This window comes from Limulus polyphemus, unplaced genomic scaffold (assembly GCF_000517525.1).
Source record: "Limulus polyphemus unplaced genomic scaffold, Limulus_polyphemus-2.1.2 Scaffold2866, whole genome shotgun sequence".
Lineage (NCBI taxonomy): Eukaryota > Metazoa > Arthropoda > Merostomata > Xiphosura > Limulidae > Limulus > Limulus polyphemus.
In genome coordinates, this window is record NW_013668476.1 from 9,852 (window position 1) to 28,886 (window position 19,035).

General features: G+C 31.0%; 1 protein-coding gene across 3 annotated transcripts in view; it reads right to left on the reverse strand.

Annotated features, from left to right (window-relative positions):
* Positions 1-1,467: 1,467 nt before the first annotated feature.
* LOC106468085 (deoxynucleoside triphosphate triphosphohydrolase SAMHD1-like) overlaps positions 1,468-19,035 on the reverse strand; it is a 27,734-nt gene continuing 10,166 nt past the window's right edge. For 2 of the 3 annotated variants that reach the window (XM_022396390.1, XM_022396392.1), the window contains exons 6-12: positions 15,992-16,021; positions 11,490-11,657; positions 10,948-11,039; positions 10,080-10,130; positions 9,378-9,609; positions 8,343-8,435; positions 1,468-3,056 (exon numbers count right to left, since the gene is read on the reverse strand). In XM_022396390.1, coding sequence (XP_022252098.1) covers positions 2,808-3,056; positions 8,343-8,435; positions 9,378-9,609; positions 10,080-10,130; positions 10,948-11,039; positions 11,490-11,657; positions 15,992-16,021 — 915 coding nt within the window. In that variant the 3' untranslated portion in view covers positions 1,468-2,807. The remainder of the gene's footprint in view (positions 3,057-8,342; positions 8,436-9,377; positions 9,610-10,079; positions 10,131-10,947; positions 11,040-11,489; positions 11,658-15,991; positions 16,022-19,035) is intronic. The other variant, XM_022396391.1, reaches the window with a different exon arrangement.

Here is a 19,035-nt window from a genome sequence, read left to right on the forward strand (position 1 = left end):
TATTATTCCTTAAATGACCTTAACAATTTGATAAGGAACAATATTTCATTTTCAAAGATATCTAGTTGGAGTGGCACTACCTTGAGGTTATGGTCAAAATTTTCAATGAAATATAAAGCAAGATTCACATTTAGGCTTAGTCTCAAAACAATAAAGTTTTCAAGTAAAATGAACAGAGATTTCAAACAAGCATCTGTTAATTAATACTTTATTTCAACTTATATCAGTACTTAACAAAAAACTAATACAAACATTAAGTGTTATTCTAAATCTTCATCAATTAATGTAGAGAAATATTTAAATATGCAGTCTTAATGATATTTTATATCAATAACATATATGTATGAGAACTACAACAATACCTATATAGTTGGCAAGAATTTACTACAATTTGTTTTTTATAATCTTTATTTGTAATATAAATGCTACTTTTTTTTCACAAATCTTAGCCCTTATATTGTAAAATTCTGAAAAATACATATAAAATGCTAAAGGTACTATGCGATCTTGGACTTCTTTGTAACAGTAATACTGAGTCACTTCAATGACCCTGTAGATATTGCACATTTGTACAATACAAAAATCAAGATTAGAGTCAATTGATTCAGCTATACTGCAAAAATGCCATACATTTGTTTACCAACTGCTGTGTGTATGTTTGATTTAACATATATTAATGGTACCGTTTATTTTATTTCATGGTACCATTCACTACAGTTTTATCTATATTATTTGAATAATCACTTTGGGTGCAAAACTTTGAAGTTATGATCATTAGCATTCTCTTGACCTTTTTGATATGTTATTGACCAATTGGAGATTTATTGGGATGTATGAATATTGAAACATCACTCTTCTTCAGAAAATTAATGAAAGAGTAAGGTAACAATATTGAGTAACTCTGTTGTCTTCACATCCCTGAGCTACATGGTTGTCTTATTCTATACTTTTAACACTGATTACAGTATGAATTGTGAGTAAGAAAATATCGGAACAAATTGATAATGCACAAATTATATATATGATAAAAATATAGCATCATTATTTTGTAAAATATATTTTCAACTATTACAGATTTCATTTTTAGTTTGAGAGAATAAAACCACCAAATGATTTATGCTTAACAAATCAGTATCATTTAAAAATAAAGAGTCAGAATAAATATAATCATTATAGACATAATACCTTTTAAGTCTATTAAATCCATGATTGATATGAATCTTCCTTAAGTGTCTTTAGCACAATCAATTATCATTAAAAGTTTGATAAAACTACTGTTAAAGTTCAATTCATTATGGTCTAAGCTCGTAAACTTACTTAAAATCAATATTTCATGTGCAAAATTTGAATTAATGTTTTTAGTGTATTTCTGTCATGTGATATTGAATCTTAAAATTTATTATTTTTCTGTTTGTTTGTTTTTTAAGTTAAGCACAAAGCTACACAATGGGCTATCTGTGCTCTGCCCACCACGGGTATCGAAACCCGGATTCCAGCGCTGTAAGTCCGCAGACATACCGCTGTGCTACTGGGGGGCATTATTTTTCTGTCACTAAATGTTATAAAAATCTAATCTTTTTTAAATATACTAATGCTTAAAATATGATTAAGGCAGGAAGATAAACTAGAAAACCTGATTCATATTAATTGTATGTCTTCCTACAAGTATCATGGTTTAATGTAAACACAAACGTGATGTCCACATAAATCTCACAGGTAGATGACTACATAAATAAAATATTTAAAATCAGTATTAAAGAAAAACATAGTTAAATTAACAACTTAAAATAGGAATTGTAAAACAACTGTATATATATAGTTTAATCTAAATAAAAATTAACACACATAAATAATATAATGTAGTTTACAGACATTTATTCTCATGTACTCTGAGTCCACCAAAAATAACTTAAACAAAAACAGCAAAGTGAGACTGGATATTTAAAACCAATTCATTTTTAAAAGCATCCTTGATTACTTTAAATTAAGCATTTAAGAATAAACTTGTATATGCTTGCAAACAAATATAACTTAAAAACAAGTCAGTTGAGTGTAACTAACTTATATTGTACTTAAACAAACCATACAAACACTATATAAAATATATATATATATAGGCATCTATTGTATCACATTACATTTTGATATCCCATGTAAAAAGGACTGTTCTTTTTACTTGAAAGATTTCACCATCCTAGTTTTATCAAAGTTGATCAAAAACCAGATTAAACATCTGGTTAATATCATATTGATTCAACAGAAATAGTATACATAACTGACATGTTATTAAGTACATGCACTTTCAATAATATGATTTTTTTGTTTAACATACTTAAATTATACTGTTTTAATTCTAACCATAAAACCTCTGTTTAAAAGACCTTCTCAGAATGAGCATATGCACCTACATTTGAAAATTATGCACACTTTTTAAGGCATTTTAATTTAAAATTTTGCTAATAAACTACTAAATTTAATAACTCTTTTATACTGTTATGGGTCAGACAACTAAAAGTTAATATTTCATGGCTATTTGTGAAGTAGCATAATTATATTTTGCAACAGATGGGGTTTTAGTTCTAATAATGAATTTTACACTTTATGATTGAGTAAAATAATTTGTTCAGATGAAAGGCTAAATTTTTTGGATTAGAAACCTTTTATAATAAGACTTGAAATCTTGAAAATGAAGATAAAGAAAAACCATCAGGAAAGTATGTATATATTAAGTTCAGTGGCTATTTCAACCTTATATGACTTACTGGTTTAAGATTTTTAGGCCTCTGTTGCATTAAAAAAGGCTTTTTTTACTCAGTATAAATTTTACTTTCTTTCTTCATTCTCTTACATACGTTTCTTAAGGCATCAATAAATTCATTCTCCATCTTAGAGGTTAAAACCAAAAATTTTATGTGACGATATTTTTCTGGAATAGCATAGATAGCATCAGTTTTCATCTTTGAAAGTGGCACTGCCTGATTAGGATGATGTTTTTCGAAGATAAAAATATAATCCAAAGGATTCAACTCTTTTTTACCCCAATGAATATCCATTGTCTACAAAAAGAAGCATGAAAAGATATGTAAAATTCTTATGAATGATACATTTAAACACGTTATAAAAAACTCCACTCACAGAAATAAAAATTAGGTAATAAATAAAACTGTATGCTATAAACATATTACAAATCATGCAAATGATTACTTATGCAGTAATTACATAGTCTTTCTTTGTACTAAAGAAGTAAATAATAATCCTTTAGTGATCTGCTGTATCAATTCAACAGTTATTCTTAAATTAGTTATAAAATTAATATAATTATTTTTCAGAAAATTTATTTTATATAATAATTAACAATTCTTAAATAATTATAACACTAAATTATCATTCTTTAGTGTTTTCATTTTGTCAATTAACAATTCTTGTATCAGCATTATAACAATAAAATAATTATTTTTCAGTCTTTTTCACTTTATGAATTACCCAATTCTTGTTAATATCTTCTTTGTATCAATTAATAAAAACACATTACAAAATTAGAAAATAATATATTTAGTGTTTTTCATCATATAAGCTTTACATAATAATAACTTAGTCCTTACACCCTTCTACAATCAAAAATATAAATAAGAATTCATCATCTGTATAGTTCCCTAACCTAAGAGTTATTAATGCTGGTTACCTTCAAATAACCTTTCTTTTAGTGTAAATGACATAAGATCTAGTTTTTCTTTTTTAACTATGCACTCTTGGTTTGCAGTATTCCTAATATCAAGAGCTGTTAAGCAGTAGAAAAATTGACTATCTAAAAAATAAATAAAATGTTATAGGTGTGCTTTTTAAGTATATTTCAACTGCCACTGCATTTTAATAACAGCTTAGTATATTCACTGAATATTCTATTCAAGAATCCCTTATGAAACACATATTTCATTGTTTGAGTGAAAGTTAATACTTTCTCACACTGAAAATATATGTCTGATAGATACTTACCTCTGCTCATATAATAGCTTCTCTTGTTCATTGCTGCCTTCTATATGCATAAATTATTATTTTTTTGCTCACCACTAGCTAGCTTTGAAACTCTCACCTACACCACATTCAACATGGTTCTACTGTGTCTTTGCATGCAGATAAGTATATGGCAACCCTCCACCAACAGGATCGTGACACATGCTCCTGACATAAGTTACTATCTCTCTATATTATTCAGCCTAACCTTCACTTTGAGATTAGAGAGAAAAGAAGCTCTGGAAGTGGGGAGGAAGAGTGGGAAGTGTGAGATGAGGTAAGTATCTATTGGAAATATATTTTCAATGTAGGAAAATATTAACTTCTGATAGAATATCTTACCTCTTCTCACATAATAGTTAGAATCTCACATTAAAAAGGTGGAGGGATCAGTGCAAAAGTTACCTAGATGAACACCCTTCAGAAAGCATTCAAAGAATGTCCTAGGGGTGTGACCTCTGTTGAGAGAGGAACACACCCGTGGGAGACTGCACCACATCTGTACCAGGTATACTCATCACCCAATGAGGTAATAATGTTGCCTAAATGAGAGGAAATTTTTTGAAGCACATCTGTTAATGTATACATGTTGAATGGTCCAGCTCAACACAAACATCTGGGAATTGAAATCCAGGAGAGGGCAGGATGGAGGGTGGTGGAGAAAACTAAATGGATGTGCCCCATGGTGTAGAATGGCTAGGGCACATCAGACCATACTTGGTGGATCAACTCCAGTCCATCGGGTATTTATCTTCTGGTCCATGGTAGGAGGAGGGTCCCTACCATATTCACCTCAAGCCTACGAGATGGAAGTGAGAATGTTCCGTCCCACCTGTCTAGACAGGGCACATATGCTTGAATTCTTAATCAACACTAGCCAATTGGGAACCAGGCATCTGAATGATAATTGGCATGGAAGTGCCTTGGTCCACTCAAATCCAAAACCAAACAGACTTTTGGTTCCTGTTCCAGCTCCATGTTGTATCAGAACTTACGAATCATTTACCTGCAGGTGGTATGTTGGGGGTACCCCAGTCAACCAGAGTACCTGTCAGCCAGTCCAGCTCCTTGCAATACCAAACTCCAAAGCTTCAGCTTGATGGAAGAGGTATGCCAGGGTACATTGACCAACACATGCATGAGGACTTATGTTGGTTGGTACAAATCTAATCCAAACCCTAATGTTTGGGAAGTGACACTCGGGCAATGGTAGGATGAGGGGTCCCAACCAGAGGGGTGAACTGCATTTTAATGGATCTACTTCATTTGGAAGATCTACATCAACAGAACACCACTGCCCTACTCTTTACTGAATTGGATTGAGCATTCAGGAGAAGCCTCCATGGTCCACCACCCCAGCAGTTTGGAACTGATAAGTGGTAAGGAGAGAGGAAAATTTGTAGTGGGGAGTCTGAGAAATGCTACACTGGAGACTGTGCAATGGGTGATCACGGTAACCGTATTTTGAAAAGCAGATCGTTCCTGATTTATTCAATTACAGGAATGGCAGGGATGGGCAGCAATTCCTTTCTGCTTTACTCTTGATAATTCATGAGTTAGTATGGTCTGGGATGGGCATAATTGTGATGCAATATACCATGAGGTGAACCTACCAGCAGTATTCTGGAACACCCCATCTCAACAGTGAGTGTTATAGGCCTGGAGATATCTATGTATATTGGTTTTAAGTAGTATATATACTAAGTAAGTTAAATATATGGGTGTGTTGGGCTAAGGATTCCTCTGCAGTTGGTGTCTGTGACTTGTTGTAAATAAATTCAAAAAATAAACGAACAGCATGCACTCCACTTGTTTTCAAAATAATATATATATTTGTAACAAGTTAAACATATGTACAAAAATTCCTTACACTATGGAGGTCATAGTTATATCTTAGATACTATACAGTTCTCTTCTTCTTGTCAAAGTCCACTTTGGCCTATTAAATTGCTTTAGAATTTAGTTGACAAGCCGAACTATTTTTCTCTATTTCTATTGCCAGACTATCTGTGTATAGTTCACTTATGTTGTCGTTGAGTTACCGCAATTGTATCCTGTACTTCAAAAATCATCTGCTCCTTTTTTGTATATCCAAGAATCATCTGCCTTTTGTCAAAGTCCATTCAAGCTGGTTTAATTACTTTAGAACACCCTTTGATGAGACAAATTATTTTCCTTATCTCTTACAAAATTGTTAATCTCACTCTTAACATGTCAACTGTTAAGCCTTTCACTCCTATGACGATTAACTTCATGTTTAATTGAACTTCTCCTTCCTGTGACTTTACTTTACTCTCTTCTACTGCTTTTTTCGTCTGCTTGTCACTATTTAAACTTCTATCACTTAGGCCTTCTAGAAACCTCTATATCTTTGACATCAATTGATTGCACATGACGTTCAATAGCTTCGACATCAATGACTTGCAAATGCATCTTCCAATAATTGTCTGTTTTTTTTATATATATATAGGCCTACTTCCAATATTCGTCTGCTTTTAATTCTCTCATTGTGAAAAAACTAAACAATCATGAAATATTCACTCACAAAATAACTAAATTAATAATACCTACACTAAACAGTATTTTATATCGGACACCCTGGTTTCCTCTGGTGGAGTGTCCCATCTTACCACTTGCTTGGTCCAGCTGCTTTCTCTAGGTCCAGCCTCCAGGACTCGATCTATCGGAGGTAGTGTACCAGGGGTGCCCCAGATGGTATATATATGTGTGATAGATTGTACAATGCAGATTTTGAGGCTGATAGCCAATAAGCATATCTGGATAGGCACCACTCACCAATGAGCAGGATCCACTGCCTATAAGGGACACGACCATGTAGCAGAAGGAGAAAAGTGTTCAAACTCCCGTCAAATTAAGTTCGTGACCCCCTCAGCTAAAAATTTAGAACCTGAAGCCTGAGAAACAACAGACAAAGTAGTAGTAGTAGTAGTAGTAGTAGTCACGACAGTGGTATATGTGACATGAAAGTCATAATTCATGGTTCAACAGAGGTAATTCCATGAAAAGTTAAATTTACTTTCACTCAAAACCGTAATCTTACACATATAACTCATGGGCTATATGTTAAATTAGTTTTCAAAAATGCTAACTGAGGTATACTTTTGTGTGGGTAATACAGTATTTTTGTTGTTGTTGTTCTTAAGACTGAAATCACTAATTTTCTATTCCAAATATTCGTTTATATTGTTCTTGTTCAACATGTGGAGCAATTCATCAATCAGCTGATAAGTACGTTTGTTAACAATTCCAGTTACCTGTATTCTCTGCTCAAAGGACAAAGCATAAATAAGAATACTTTTGACTGTATTTATCAGTATTTAAACAGATTACAACTGTGACTTAATTTATTGCTCACGTCCTCCAAGATGAGTAGGTTTCACTTTTAGCATGCCCCATAGTGTCACCATAACCTTTAACCTGTGATTGGCTTCATCACATGACATAACCACAGGGGATTGAGTTAAATTATCAATGAGATACAAGGTTTTCTGTAAGTTTAATCATAATATTTTTAATAATAGTTCTTTTACACATGTTACATGCATATATCTAATATGTATCTAATCCAGAATCTCTATTGACTGAATGTTTTATTGTGTTACCATAATTTAAAAGGATTATTCAATTTTTCTTGTCTTCAAAAATTTGTTGGCGTTGCTGGCTTGTGGGGTATATATGAGTGCAGGTAATATGTGCCTAAAAGTTTCTTAGACCACTTTTTTTCCTCAGGTGTGGGTTATTTACATGAAAATATGGTACTACTTTGAGAAAAAAAGCAAAAACAAAATGCAAAATATTGTAATATCTGATTAACCACATACGACTGTGCCTAAATGAAAAGTGAAAATGAGGCTCAATTGTACAGAGGGAGTAACTAGCATCAGGAGTGTATGTCATGCTCCTGTTGGTGGAGGGATGCCACATGCTTATTTTCATGTGAAGATGCAGTTAAGCCACGTTGGACAGTTGAATGTGGGGTAGGTGGGATTTTCAAGGCTAGTGGTGAGCGAAAAAAAGAATTTTTGCATATAGAGGGCAACACTTAATGAGAAAAGCTATGTAAGATGAGGTAAGATATTGTATTGGAAAAAATTTTTTATCTAGAAGTTAATTACACAATAATCTTTTATATACGAGTTAATTAAAGTATAATCTTTTAATATTTTCTTTGAATCAAGTTAAAAATATTTTCAATAATAATCTTTTAAAAAATAATCCTTGAGTACACCATATCAAATAAATAATAATTTTACAACATTATCAGATAATATCCTTAATCAATATTTGAAGAATGAACTATTTTAACTTACTTCTAATTTGACTAGTTGATGACACTCCTTATTAGGAATAAGACCATGAATCTTAGATAGTTGTTCACAAATATAATCCTTATAATTTTTTTTCTGTAAGAAATAAAGAATGTACATTCCCCACTTTAGTTAATAAGATTAAACAGAAACACACAGAATTTTTTTTCAAAGTTTAACAATACTTTTAATGCCTGCAAACATAATGGTGAATGTATACACTTTTAAACTTTTACATTTTTCTTCATCTAAAACTATAGTGCTAGAAATAAATGAAAAATGTGGTATTCAAGTACAGACGTTTGTCAGATAGTTATAAGTGGGTTTGGGAAATGATATGCAGAGAATAACTTCGAACATGAACAGCAAAAAATTAAAGAAAACATAAGTGAACAGATAAACAAAATCTTTAATCACATTCAGTATGTGTCTTGACTTAACTCATTAACTTTTGGATTGATAATGATAAACTGATTGTTTGAAGGAACTCACAAGTAAAATATGTGCATAACAAAATGACAGGTATAAGAAGGATGGTGATACTAACCTGTACAAATATCTATAGCACCTCTTGAAAGGAGTATAACCAAACTTCAGGAGGGTTAACACAAAAACTGGTCAAGTAAGTATAAGTCTTGCAGAATAACTGTTGTGGTATGTAATATTTGTTTGAGATATATGATTAGCACAAGTGTATGACTTTTCTACATCCACCTTACAAGGAATTCACTACTGAAGAACACATATGCATAAAAATTCTTCAACATTCTTCAATATACCTATACAGATATCTTTTTTTTACTAGTTGTGAAAAGGGTAACATAGCAGTTGTTTCAATTGTGACACACATAAAAGCAAAAAGAGTTACTTGCCAAATCATAAATACAATTGATGCTATTTTATAGGTGAAACCACTGGTGACAATTCAAACATTTTATCTTTTGATATATGTTTCATTTCTAATCTTTTGTCTTTTAGTTGCTTTGACCTTCCATTTTTTCTACCTACTCTTCGTAAGTTAAGTAACAGTTTACATACCTGATCAGTATTGTCTGCATCAAGAACATCAACAAGTTTATAAAAGTTATTAGTTGAACTCCTTTCTTCCACAGCTACAAGAAGTTTCTTTGATTCTAATAAATCTGGTCTTTTGCTGTTGCGAATCTCATAAAACAGTACTGAATCAATGAGTATAGCATATTTCTCTAATGCTTCATAACCACCATCTTTTACTGCAGCTTTTGTTATTTCCACCAAGTTCATTTTATCTCTATTAAGCAAACATAGTATAAATCATTATAAAATAGAACATATCCAATTAGTTTAAAAATTCAATACCAAACTTAAGAAACATCCTAAAAGTGAAAACTTTTATATAACACACTTCATCTTTTCTTTCTTAGATATTATAAGTTTTATCTTTATGTTGCTGTATCAAGTGTACACATCTGATCATTATTACAAACAAAAACATTTTATGACATAGTTAATTAAAAATCTACAAAACAGTTGCAAGAAAATTTTACCTTTTAGTTGGTTAAATGTATATCATTGTACATGGTCTGTATGTTCTTTATTATAAAAGTACTAGATGTTCAACATTTTAAATAAAAATGTCTTTAAAAAATTATTCTGATCACAAACATTATAATTATTGGATCACAAATAATATTAAAGCAGTCGTATAATGTAACATTACGTTCTAGAATACATGCAAGAACAAAAAAAATAAAAACATACCCATCAGGTCCAGATAGTTTATCAAAGGCCATTACTAAGGCATCAGTCATCCTATACAAAAAATATATGTAGATTACCTTATAAATAAATTGATTTTGCAAGGCTATTAATTTCATAAAAACAAAATAATGCAATATCCAAAATTTACAGCATAAATTAAAACTTGTGTAATAAGTGAATTGTACAACATATAAAATCAATGGGCTAACTGACTACATTGTGTCTGCCGCATTGATTGAGCAATTCCAAATTCTAGTTGAGTCACTGAGGGATAAAAAAACAGCATTAAACACAAAATATATTTAAAACACCAAGCATATGCACCAACTGTTTTATTCATAATATGAAAAATATCAAAATTTGAATTCTTTTAGTGAATACTGTCAGAAAAATCTGTTATTTTATGTTGCTAGTAGACATGTCACCATACTCTTCTATTTACAAGTAAAAATGAGCAAGGTTGTTCTGTTATTACACTTAACTGCACTTGTATTTACTTGTTGTTTGTTGCTTGTGTCAAGAACACGAGGCTCACCAATTGGCAGTTTGCCAAACTGTATCGATCAATGAATAAAATACTGAGAAATAGTATGTAAATGTATTTTGTGTTATTCAAAATTTCAAAAATTATTATAAGCAAGAAACTAATTCTTGTGTTTTCTTAAGAAGTAAAAAAATTACAAATTAGTAGGATTTAGAGGCAAAAATGTGATAAAAACTACAATACATTAATCATCATAATGTTCAAGGCCATTTCCAATTTTTGACAGTACATCATCATTTTCAAAACTTTTATTATTTTATTATTCCCTTCAATATGTCTCTAGGTCCTGTTTAAGTTCTAAACATTAAAGGTAACTTTACTTACATTCGTTCAACTATCAGTACCTTCTTGTGCTGATATACTGCAGTATGAAGGTCACTCCTTGTTTTAAACATATCACTAATGTTGTGAATAGCCTAGATAAGAAAAATAAGTTAGATGTATCTTCTTTACAATAAAAACAACAAAATGAAAATATTATCTTCCTCTCTAAAATTTCATAAATAGAAATAAAACTTAAAAGGGTATTGCTTTTAAAAAACAAAATAAAAGTTTGTATCACATGAAAGTTCTGCACAAGGACTCACTAAAACAACAAACATCAAAACATGAAAAAAACACAAAATTGTAAGGCAGCATCTCAAAACATTTACCCTAATGTCTCAACTTAGCAAAATTTTCCTCAGCTCTGCATCTGTTCCTTTTATGATACATAAACTTGGAGGACCACAACAGGGTGTATCCCATCAATGAACACAATATGATGATGTAGTCTTTCTGGCTTTTCTACTTGCATGTTTCCATAATTATAAAAATAACACCTGTCTTTATAGCTGTACAAGTAAATATTCACAGAAAACACTTACCTTGTCTCTGAAACAAATGTGCTGTTTACCATCTTCTGCTCTTATTACTCTTGCATTAAAAATGAGACGATTGTAATCAAAGTTACATTTCAAGCCCACATAGTGGCAATCTCTCATAAAGTAATCCCATTTATCAACATCTAATCCAGAGTCTTCATTATTAATGATCTGTAATGAAAAACACATAATCATAGAATTACTTTTATAAATCTGGCACTAAAAATCCATTCTGGTTCAATCAACACATCAGACTTTACCAACAGTAAAATGAAAACAAATCACGAGCCACATTATATGAAGATTATTTTCGATACTCATCAATTTACCAAGTTTTGTTTTATCTTTTACAAAGGCAACAAGTATTACGGAGGAAAGGTTATAAAGTGGTGGCTTCACTTTGTTTATTGTGAAGCTGAAAGTTATTTTGGGCCATATGTTCTGTGCTGACCATGATTTCATAAAGTACCACTAAGGACATTATCTTACTAATTTTATTTTATGTAATTAATTATTTTCACAAGTATGGTTATTAACTTGAGAATAAAAATAAATTTATGTTTAATATGTGATAACAACTAATTCAAGCTTTATTTAAATGAAATATTAATTAATATTAATTTAAAGCAATAGTAATGCCATTTTAACAGCTAAAATATTTACTTTGTATTAAATAAATATTTATATTGAAATATAAATCAAAAGTTAGTATTGTAAAAAAGACACACAGTTTAAAACCACAAAAAATAAAGTTCATTATTGTGATTAGAGATTCTGTAATATGGGGTTAAGAATGAACATTTACTTTTAGACTAATGATAATTCTTTTCTTTTGTGGGTGAATCTTGAATAAGAATAGTGAAATGTTTGCATTTTTAGGTAAATTTTGAATTATAATTACTTATAACTGAGTCTAGCATGAGACTTAGAAAGCACAGTTTAAGTTTAGGTATATTAAAAAGAATAATTTGGTCATTAATGAGAAAGCTGTTTTGATAATGTACCCAACCTAAGTTGACATGTACTGATTCTACATAAGCTATCTGAAGTGGGTTAGCTGATAACTTTTCATCATGAGTGTGAAATGTGTTCTAAGAAAGATTTACATTAGGTCTTATAAAAGACAACAAAAATAAAAACATCAATAGGCCTGGAATGAAAGAAACTGTAAATCAAATCATCATTAGACTATAAGAGTAATAAACTAAATTGATGAGACACAAACATTACAAAAATCTGCATATTTCCTGATATTTTCCAAGATACATCACATGGAAGGATAGTTCCACAAACCCTTAATTAAGAAACATTTTGAATAGGAACATGACACACAAGTTACAGAAAAGTGCCTCATACTTCATGAACAGAATATAGTCAGAAAAAACTCAGCACTAGCTAAAACCCTATTAATGTACAGTATAAAAACTATTTATTTTACTAAGCCAAGTTTGCTAGCCTTAATTTACCAAAAATTACCATTAGCCCAAGTTTGACTCAATGAAGAGAATTCTGAATATAGAACAAAATTTCACTTCACACGATTTTTAAACTTTGAATATTATAAGAATAAGTAGTGTTAAACCTTATAATTAAAGAAACTTATTTTGAACTGAGACTCGTTTACATGGGTAAAGAATTCTTATCCTTCTAATATGTACTTATATAGTTACATGTCAATTTGTTGGGTTTGGAGCAAAGCCGCATTGGGTTATCTGCTGTGTCAACCGTGGGGAATTGAACCTCAGATTTCAGCATTGTATAAGTGATGCAAGCCTAAAGTCCATAAAAAAAGAGCAGAAATGTATCCTATTTTATGGCCATTTTTATTCTCCTTACCACTGTCTCACTGTTTAAAATTTGTTTAAACTGATAAGGTTTTGTGTTCTGTTTTTCTAAACATGTGAATTCATGTAAGTTCCTCATAATAATGACCTATGTAATTCACTACTGACTGCACATTCTTGGTATTTTAAATATACTAGCTGAGGGTACCTATTAAGGAAGCAAAAACTGTATAAAGAACAATGTCAGATTATGGTCCCCTTCTTCCTTTTATTACTAAATCCTTAATGATTTCATTAGATGCTAAACACATACCCCACTTTGAGGAAGGTAATAATTGACTTATAATTGATTAAATACTTGTGTCTTTAAATTCAATGCCAAAAGTCTATAAAAAGTGAAAATTTGCCCTATTTCAAAGTGTTTTCTTCTTTCTTTTCTTGGACAAAATTCCTACACCAAATAGCATGTGTGTACACTGTTGCACAATTTCCAGTTACCATACAAAAAATTATGGCAATCTAGTCAACCATGTATGGGTGATGCAAGCCTTAACATATCATAAAAAAAAAGTGGAAATGTGCTCTATTTCATAGCCATTTTTATCCTGCTTCTTGGGTAAAAATCTTAAAAAAATAGCTCTTGTACAACATCAAACAGTTTGCAGTTACCATATAAAAAATTACAGTAACTGAACCAGCCACCACACATAATGAATCATCATTATAGTAAGATAGTATTTTTATTGGGTATGAGTGATTACTACAGTGGCTAATTGCTTGGTGTTTTTGAAATGGTTAATAAAGAATGCTTTAATAACTGTTCTTAAGAGTAATATTTTTTGTTGAAAATATAAATATAGTATATTACTTTATAAGTTCAATATTTATGTTTTAATGAGTTAACCCCAAAGTTATTTTTTTATTTTTATAATTAATTTGTAAAAGTTGTCAGAACAAAAAAACAACTAATTTCATCCTTCCATAATAAGGTAGAATGTATTTTTATATATGCTTATCCATATAAACTTTTCTAAATATTTGTGTAGGTATTCTGGCATGTAATTAGTGATGTCCTTGTGAGAAGAATGTAGAAAGTTTGTAAGCTTATGCTAAACTTGTAGCTTAGACAATGGTTACATATACTACAATAATAACTGTAATTGTAATTGCTTGCCCCCATTTCTGTATCATACCCAGCTTCCTGAAGGTGTTCAGAGAATTGTACAAGTCAACGAGTTAGGAAATACTTCACATGCAAATATATATACTGGGGATGATCAGTAACATATGTATGTATACTGTAAGCTTAGTTTATGGATACTGCACTAGGACTGTCTTATTTGAGAGTGTAATATCATTATAATTAAGGTTTTTGATTTTTGTCTTTGTTCCATGAAGACGTGTTTTCTCTAGCTACAGCTGCCAGGAAAGATATATATATAATAAAGTTAGCAGCTACTATGGATAAAGCTCCAATAACATTTTTCAGTATATGAATCAAAGACTTATTGATTGTGTTTGGTGTCCATGTCTATTTTATTCTCTGTTTAACATTTCCTGAATCTTCCTTTATAATGGATACTTATAATTTTTCTCTTGAAAATCAGTAAATATGCATCAGAAATGGTGTTAAGGATAAGCAAAACTGGCAGCTGCCTAGAATGCTAAATACTTGGGAGCTTCAGCATGTATTAAACAATGAGTAGGGTGCAAGTAAAATTTTTGCCAGCTCATAATTGTATGACTACCACAAAATATAAAATATGAGTATGATCATTAAATTAGAAATTGGATGGAATTTCCAGATACTGTTAATTAGTATCAAAATTACACACATTTATATTGTATGATCTTGATTCAACTTACCTATTAAGTTTTGATCAAAAACATTAGTTGTATATTCTGATTGACTTGAGTTATGCACTAAATAACCAAGTATGGCAAAACAAATGCTTTTCTAGATCACTCTTTTGGTTCATGGATTGTAAACAATCTCATTGAAAGACATGCTTTCTTGGTGTAGATTAACTGAGTCATTTTGTGACAAAAGCTAACTTTAAAGGAATAAAATTATCAATCTGTAAGGTTTTTTATTAAACAGAGATCTCCAATGGCTCAGTGGTAAGTCTGCTTGCTTACAGCACTAAAAATTTGTTTTTGATTTCCATGGTGAGCAGAACAAAGATAGCCCATTGTGTAGCTTTGTGCTTAACAACCAACTAAACAAAAATACTCTGTACTTCTGTATTTGAATTTTAAGGTCTTTTATTATACATTTGACCTTGAAAAAAGAACAATCTTTTGAAATTAGATGCAAATGTAGCATTTACAGTTGCACAAAGCATAACATAATTCAGTTTTTGTGATGCCTCCTTTAGTTGTTATGATTACACAACTTTCATTAGGGCTAAATTGATTGTTGATTTTAAAAATAAAGGTATCTGTTTTTTGTTTAAGATTTACTTCATAGTTTCAATGATGATAAACAGAATGCTTAAAAAGTATTCACAATACAAATAAAGGAATATGAAAATCCATTAGACAAAAAAACACAGTACAGACACAATAATTTTTTTAATATTCTTTCCCAAGTTCATTTTGGGGTGACTAGTTCTATACAACATATACAGACCTAAAACTAACACTAACTTGCTTACTTGTATGAACTTGTCAATAAATTAAAGGTACTAAATGAGCTTAAATTAAAAAACATTAACTTACTTGATAGAGGAAATGATGATCACTATCTTCCTATTTTAAGGTAAAAAAAAAAGAAAAAAAAAGATTAATATGTTTTTATATTCAAATAATACCAAGAGGCCATTGCACATATGTAGACAATCATATTGCAAATCCAAATTTATTCATCAGTTATACATTTCTTTTTGAAATGCTGTCGCTTAATTTGTAAGTGTAAACATGTTCATATCCCTTACTGGCCATTTAACAAACAAAGTGGTAAGTTATGTATCCCAGTACTTTAAAAATCATAATGTCCAAAGTGGATTGTGTTATTCACAAAATCTTTAGCTGCGATGAACTACGTAAATTTAAAGGGTAGCAAAAGTTAACATTTTCATAATCTGAAAATGTATTTCCAATAGATACTCACCTCCTCACATGCAATAGCTATATCCCTCCCACTTCTGCCTATGAGACTTGCATGCCACTATACTTGAGCTAACTCCCACCTAACATTCATGTGTTTAATGTGAACTGCACTGGTGTATGATGGTATCATGTGACAGTAGCCTTCCACCAACAGGAGGATGATACAGCCTTCATGCACTTGAAATAACTTCATTCTTAGATGAGGCAAGAAGAAAGTGCATCAAAAGTGGGGAGGTCAGGTGGGAAGAGGTAATTATCTATCACAAATATATTTTCAGATTACAAAAATGTTAACTTCCAAGATGATACTTCACTTCCACACAAAGAATAGCTAGAATCCTACACTGAATTTATAAAGGAACTGATGCAATATTTAAACCTAGATGAGTTCCCTTCAGAAAGCACCCAAAGGGAATGCCCATGGAGGGTGACAGCTGATGGCAGAGGCTCCATAGGGACACACTTGAGGGAGACCAGATCTCATCTCAACCAGGGTATACTTTTTGTTTGGAATGTAACGGGGGGGAAGCAAATGAGCCCCAAGTGTCACGAGGATGGGTGAGGTACGACAGCAGAAGTCATGAGACGCTGGGAGCATGCGCGCTGGAGTTTCTAGAAGGATCATGACTTATTGAGGAACCTTGCGAATGTCCAAGTGTTTGCCAGGGGCCCTGTTTTTTAGAATATAAGCCCGGCAAATAAAGGCAGCGATAGATAGATATGCAGATAGATTGAAGATAGAGATAATTGAGTCAAGCGAACAGTAGTCACCGTAAGTAAAGTGTGTGAATCACTGTGATTTATAGTTTGTGTTATAAAGGTTGTTAAAACTGTGGAAATTCTGTGTATTACAAAGTTGTATCGAGAAAGAATAAACTAGTTTTAATTAAGGACTTGTATCGCTGAAGTTCCTCGGAAAGAATTTATACTGGAAATTAACAAACGAGCAGATACACAACAGGTGAAATGAGAACATAATCACTTGCACACATGTGGAAACTGGACGTTTATACAAATATGGATTTTTACAAAAGGGTTTGAATTAAACACTGCTGAAAAAAAGATTGCTTGAATCTTCTGAATGAAAATTTAATACTTATCTAGTTAATTACCTACCATTATATTAATGAACATAGAAATTCTCAGAATATTCTATTTATAATTGTTATAATTGTCTTCACTTGACAGCAAGGTGGATTTAAATAAAACATAAAAACAACTTTATGATTTTGGTCTCTATTTAAGTTGTTTTATATTTATGTTTGATGAAACAAAGCATATTTTCTATTTTAAATCAAAAGGATTTAATTATTCCTGTTTCAATCTAAAATAAAGATTGCATTTCACAATATTTTCAATCCTTACATTCAACTACATTACACAATGCAAAAATGTACACATTTAAATTGCATATCCTTAAAACTAAAGGGTATAAATTTCCTATATATTTTTTCCCTATCAGTGCAGGGGAGGGTGTAATTTTCATAAAGAACTCTGAACTAAATTCAGGAACTACAGTTACCATGGTCAGTACAATTCCAATAAGGTCACATTAAGAGAAGATGCATGGAAAGGTGAGAAGTAATTCCAGGACCAGGATTTAAACCAAGGTTCTCTACTCATCAATTTCCATTTAGGATATTTCCTAGGATAGGGTTAGGTAAAACTGAAAAATATGTTTTAAGACAATGAAGTAAACTCAGGATCTTCACGTGGCAAATAAGTTTGCCCATGATCTTTACCAGATATCAAGTAAAAGCTAATTTCTGAGTTTCCATGTTAAGTGTGACATTATATCTAAGCTTAACTCATACATGTCAATATCATCGTCACCAGGGTTAGATTAAGACAACTGTGGGACACGCACAAAGGTTGAGAGCATGCGTGTATGCATATTACATATATATGTATATATATATATAGTACAGCAAGGTATTTAAAATTATTGTATCTCATTAATTAAAGAATAAAACAACAAGAACAGATAACAAAAATATATTTTGTTAGCACTTGTAGTTGTCACAAAATTAACACATAAAAACAATTAGCCAATGAAATATAAAAACATGATTTTAAATACAATATGTGTAAGCAAAATGTGCAAACCACTTCACTTTATTCAATTCTTTATGTGAATTGTAAAACTAAAAGTAGGCATGAATATATTTAGTAATTAAAATCTATAATTCAGATAACACAAAACTACAAGTACATAGCATTGGTAACACACATATTGAACAAATCCTAAACAATAATGAGATCATCACAGGCTGAATCCACAGCATTGTATCATCACAATATAAAAAGTAATGGTGAAAAAAGTGCTTTTCATTTTATTTGCTTAACATTTTGTAAATTTAGTAATCAAGTAAGTGCAACAAGAAAATGCCATTGACAGGGAAAAAGAGGTTACATAAGAGCAACTCCATTCATTACCCAGGTTAACCTCAGACTCAGGCTCCAATACCAGCTTTAGAACAGTACCATTGACACAACCATACCAAGCACTGATCTTCCATAAAAATATTGAAATTTCAGTAATTTTTGGAAAAAAAATCAAACGGAAAAAAACATCCACTAGCTGCAATGGGATTACTATAGTAACTTAAAGCACCCACAACAGCAATATTTCTTTAGTGCCTAAAGTATAAACT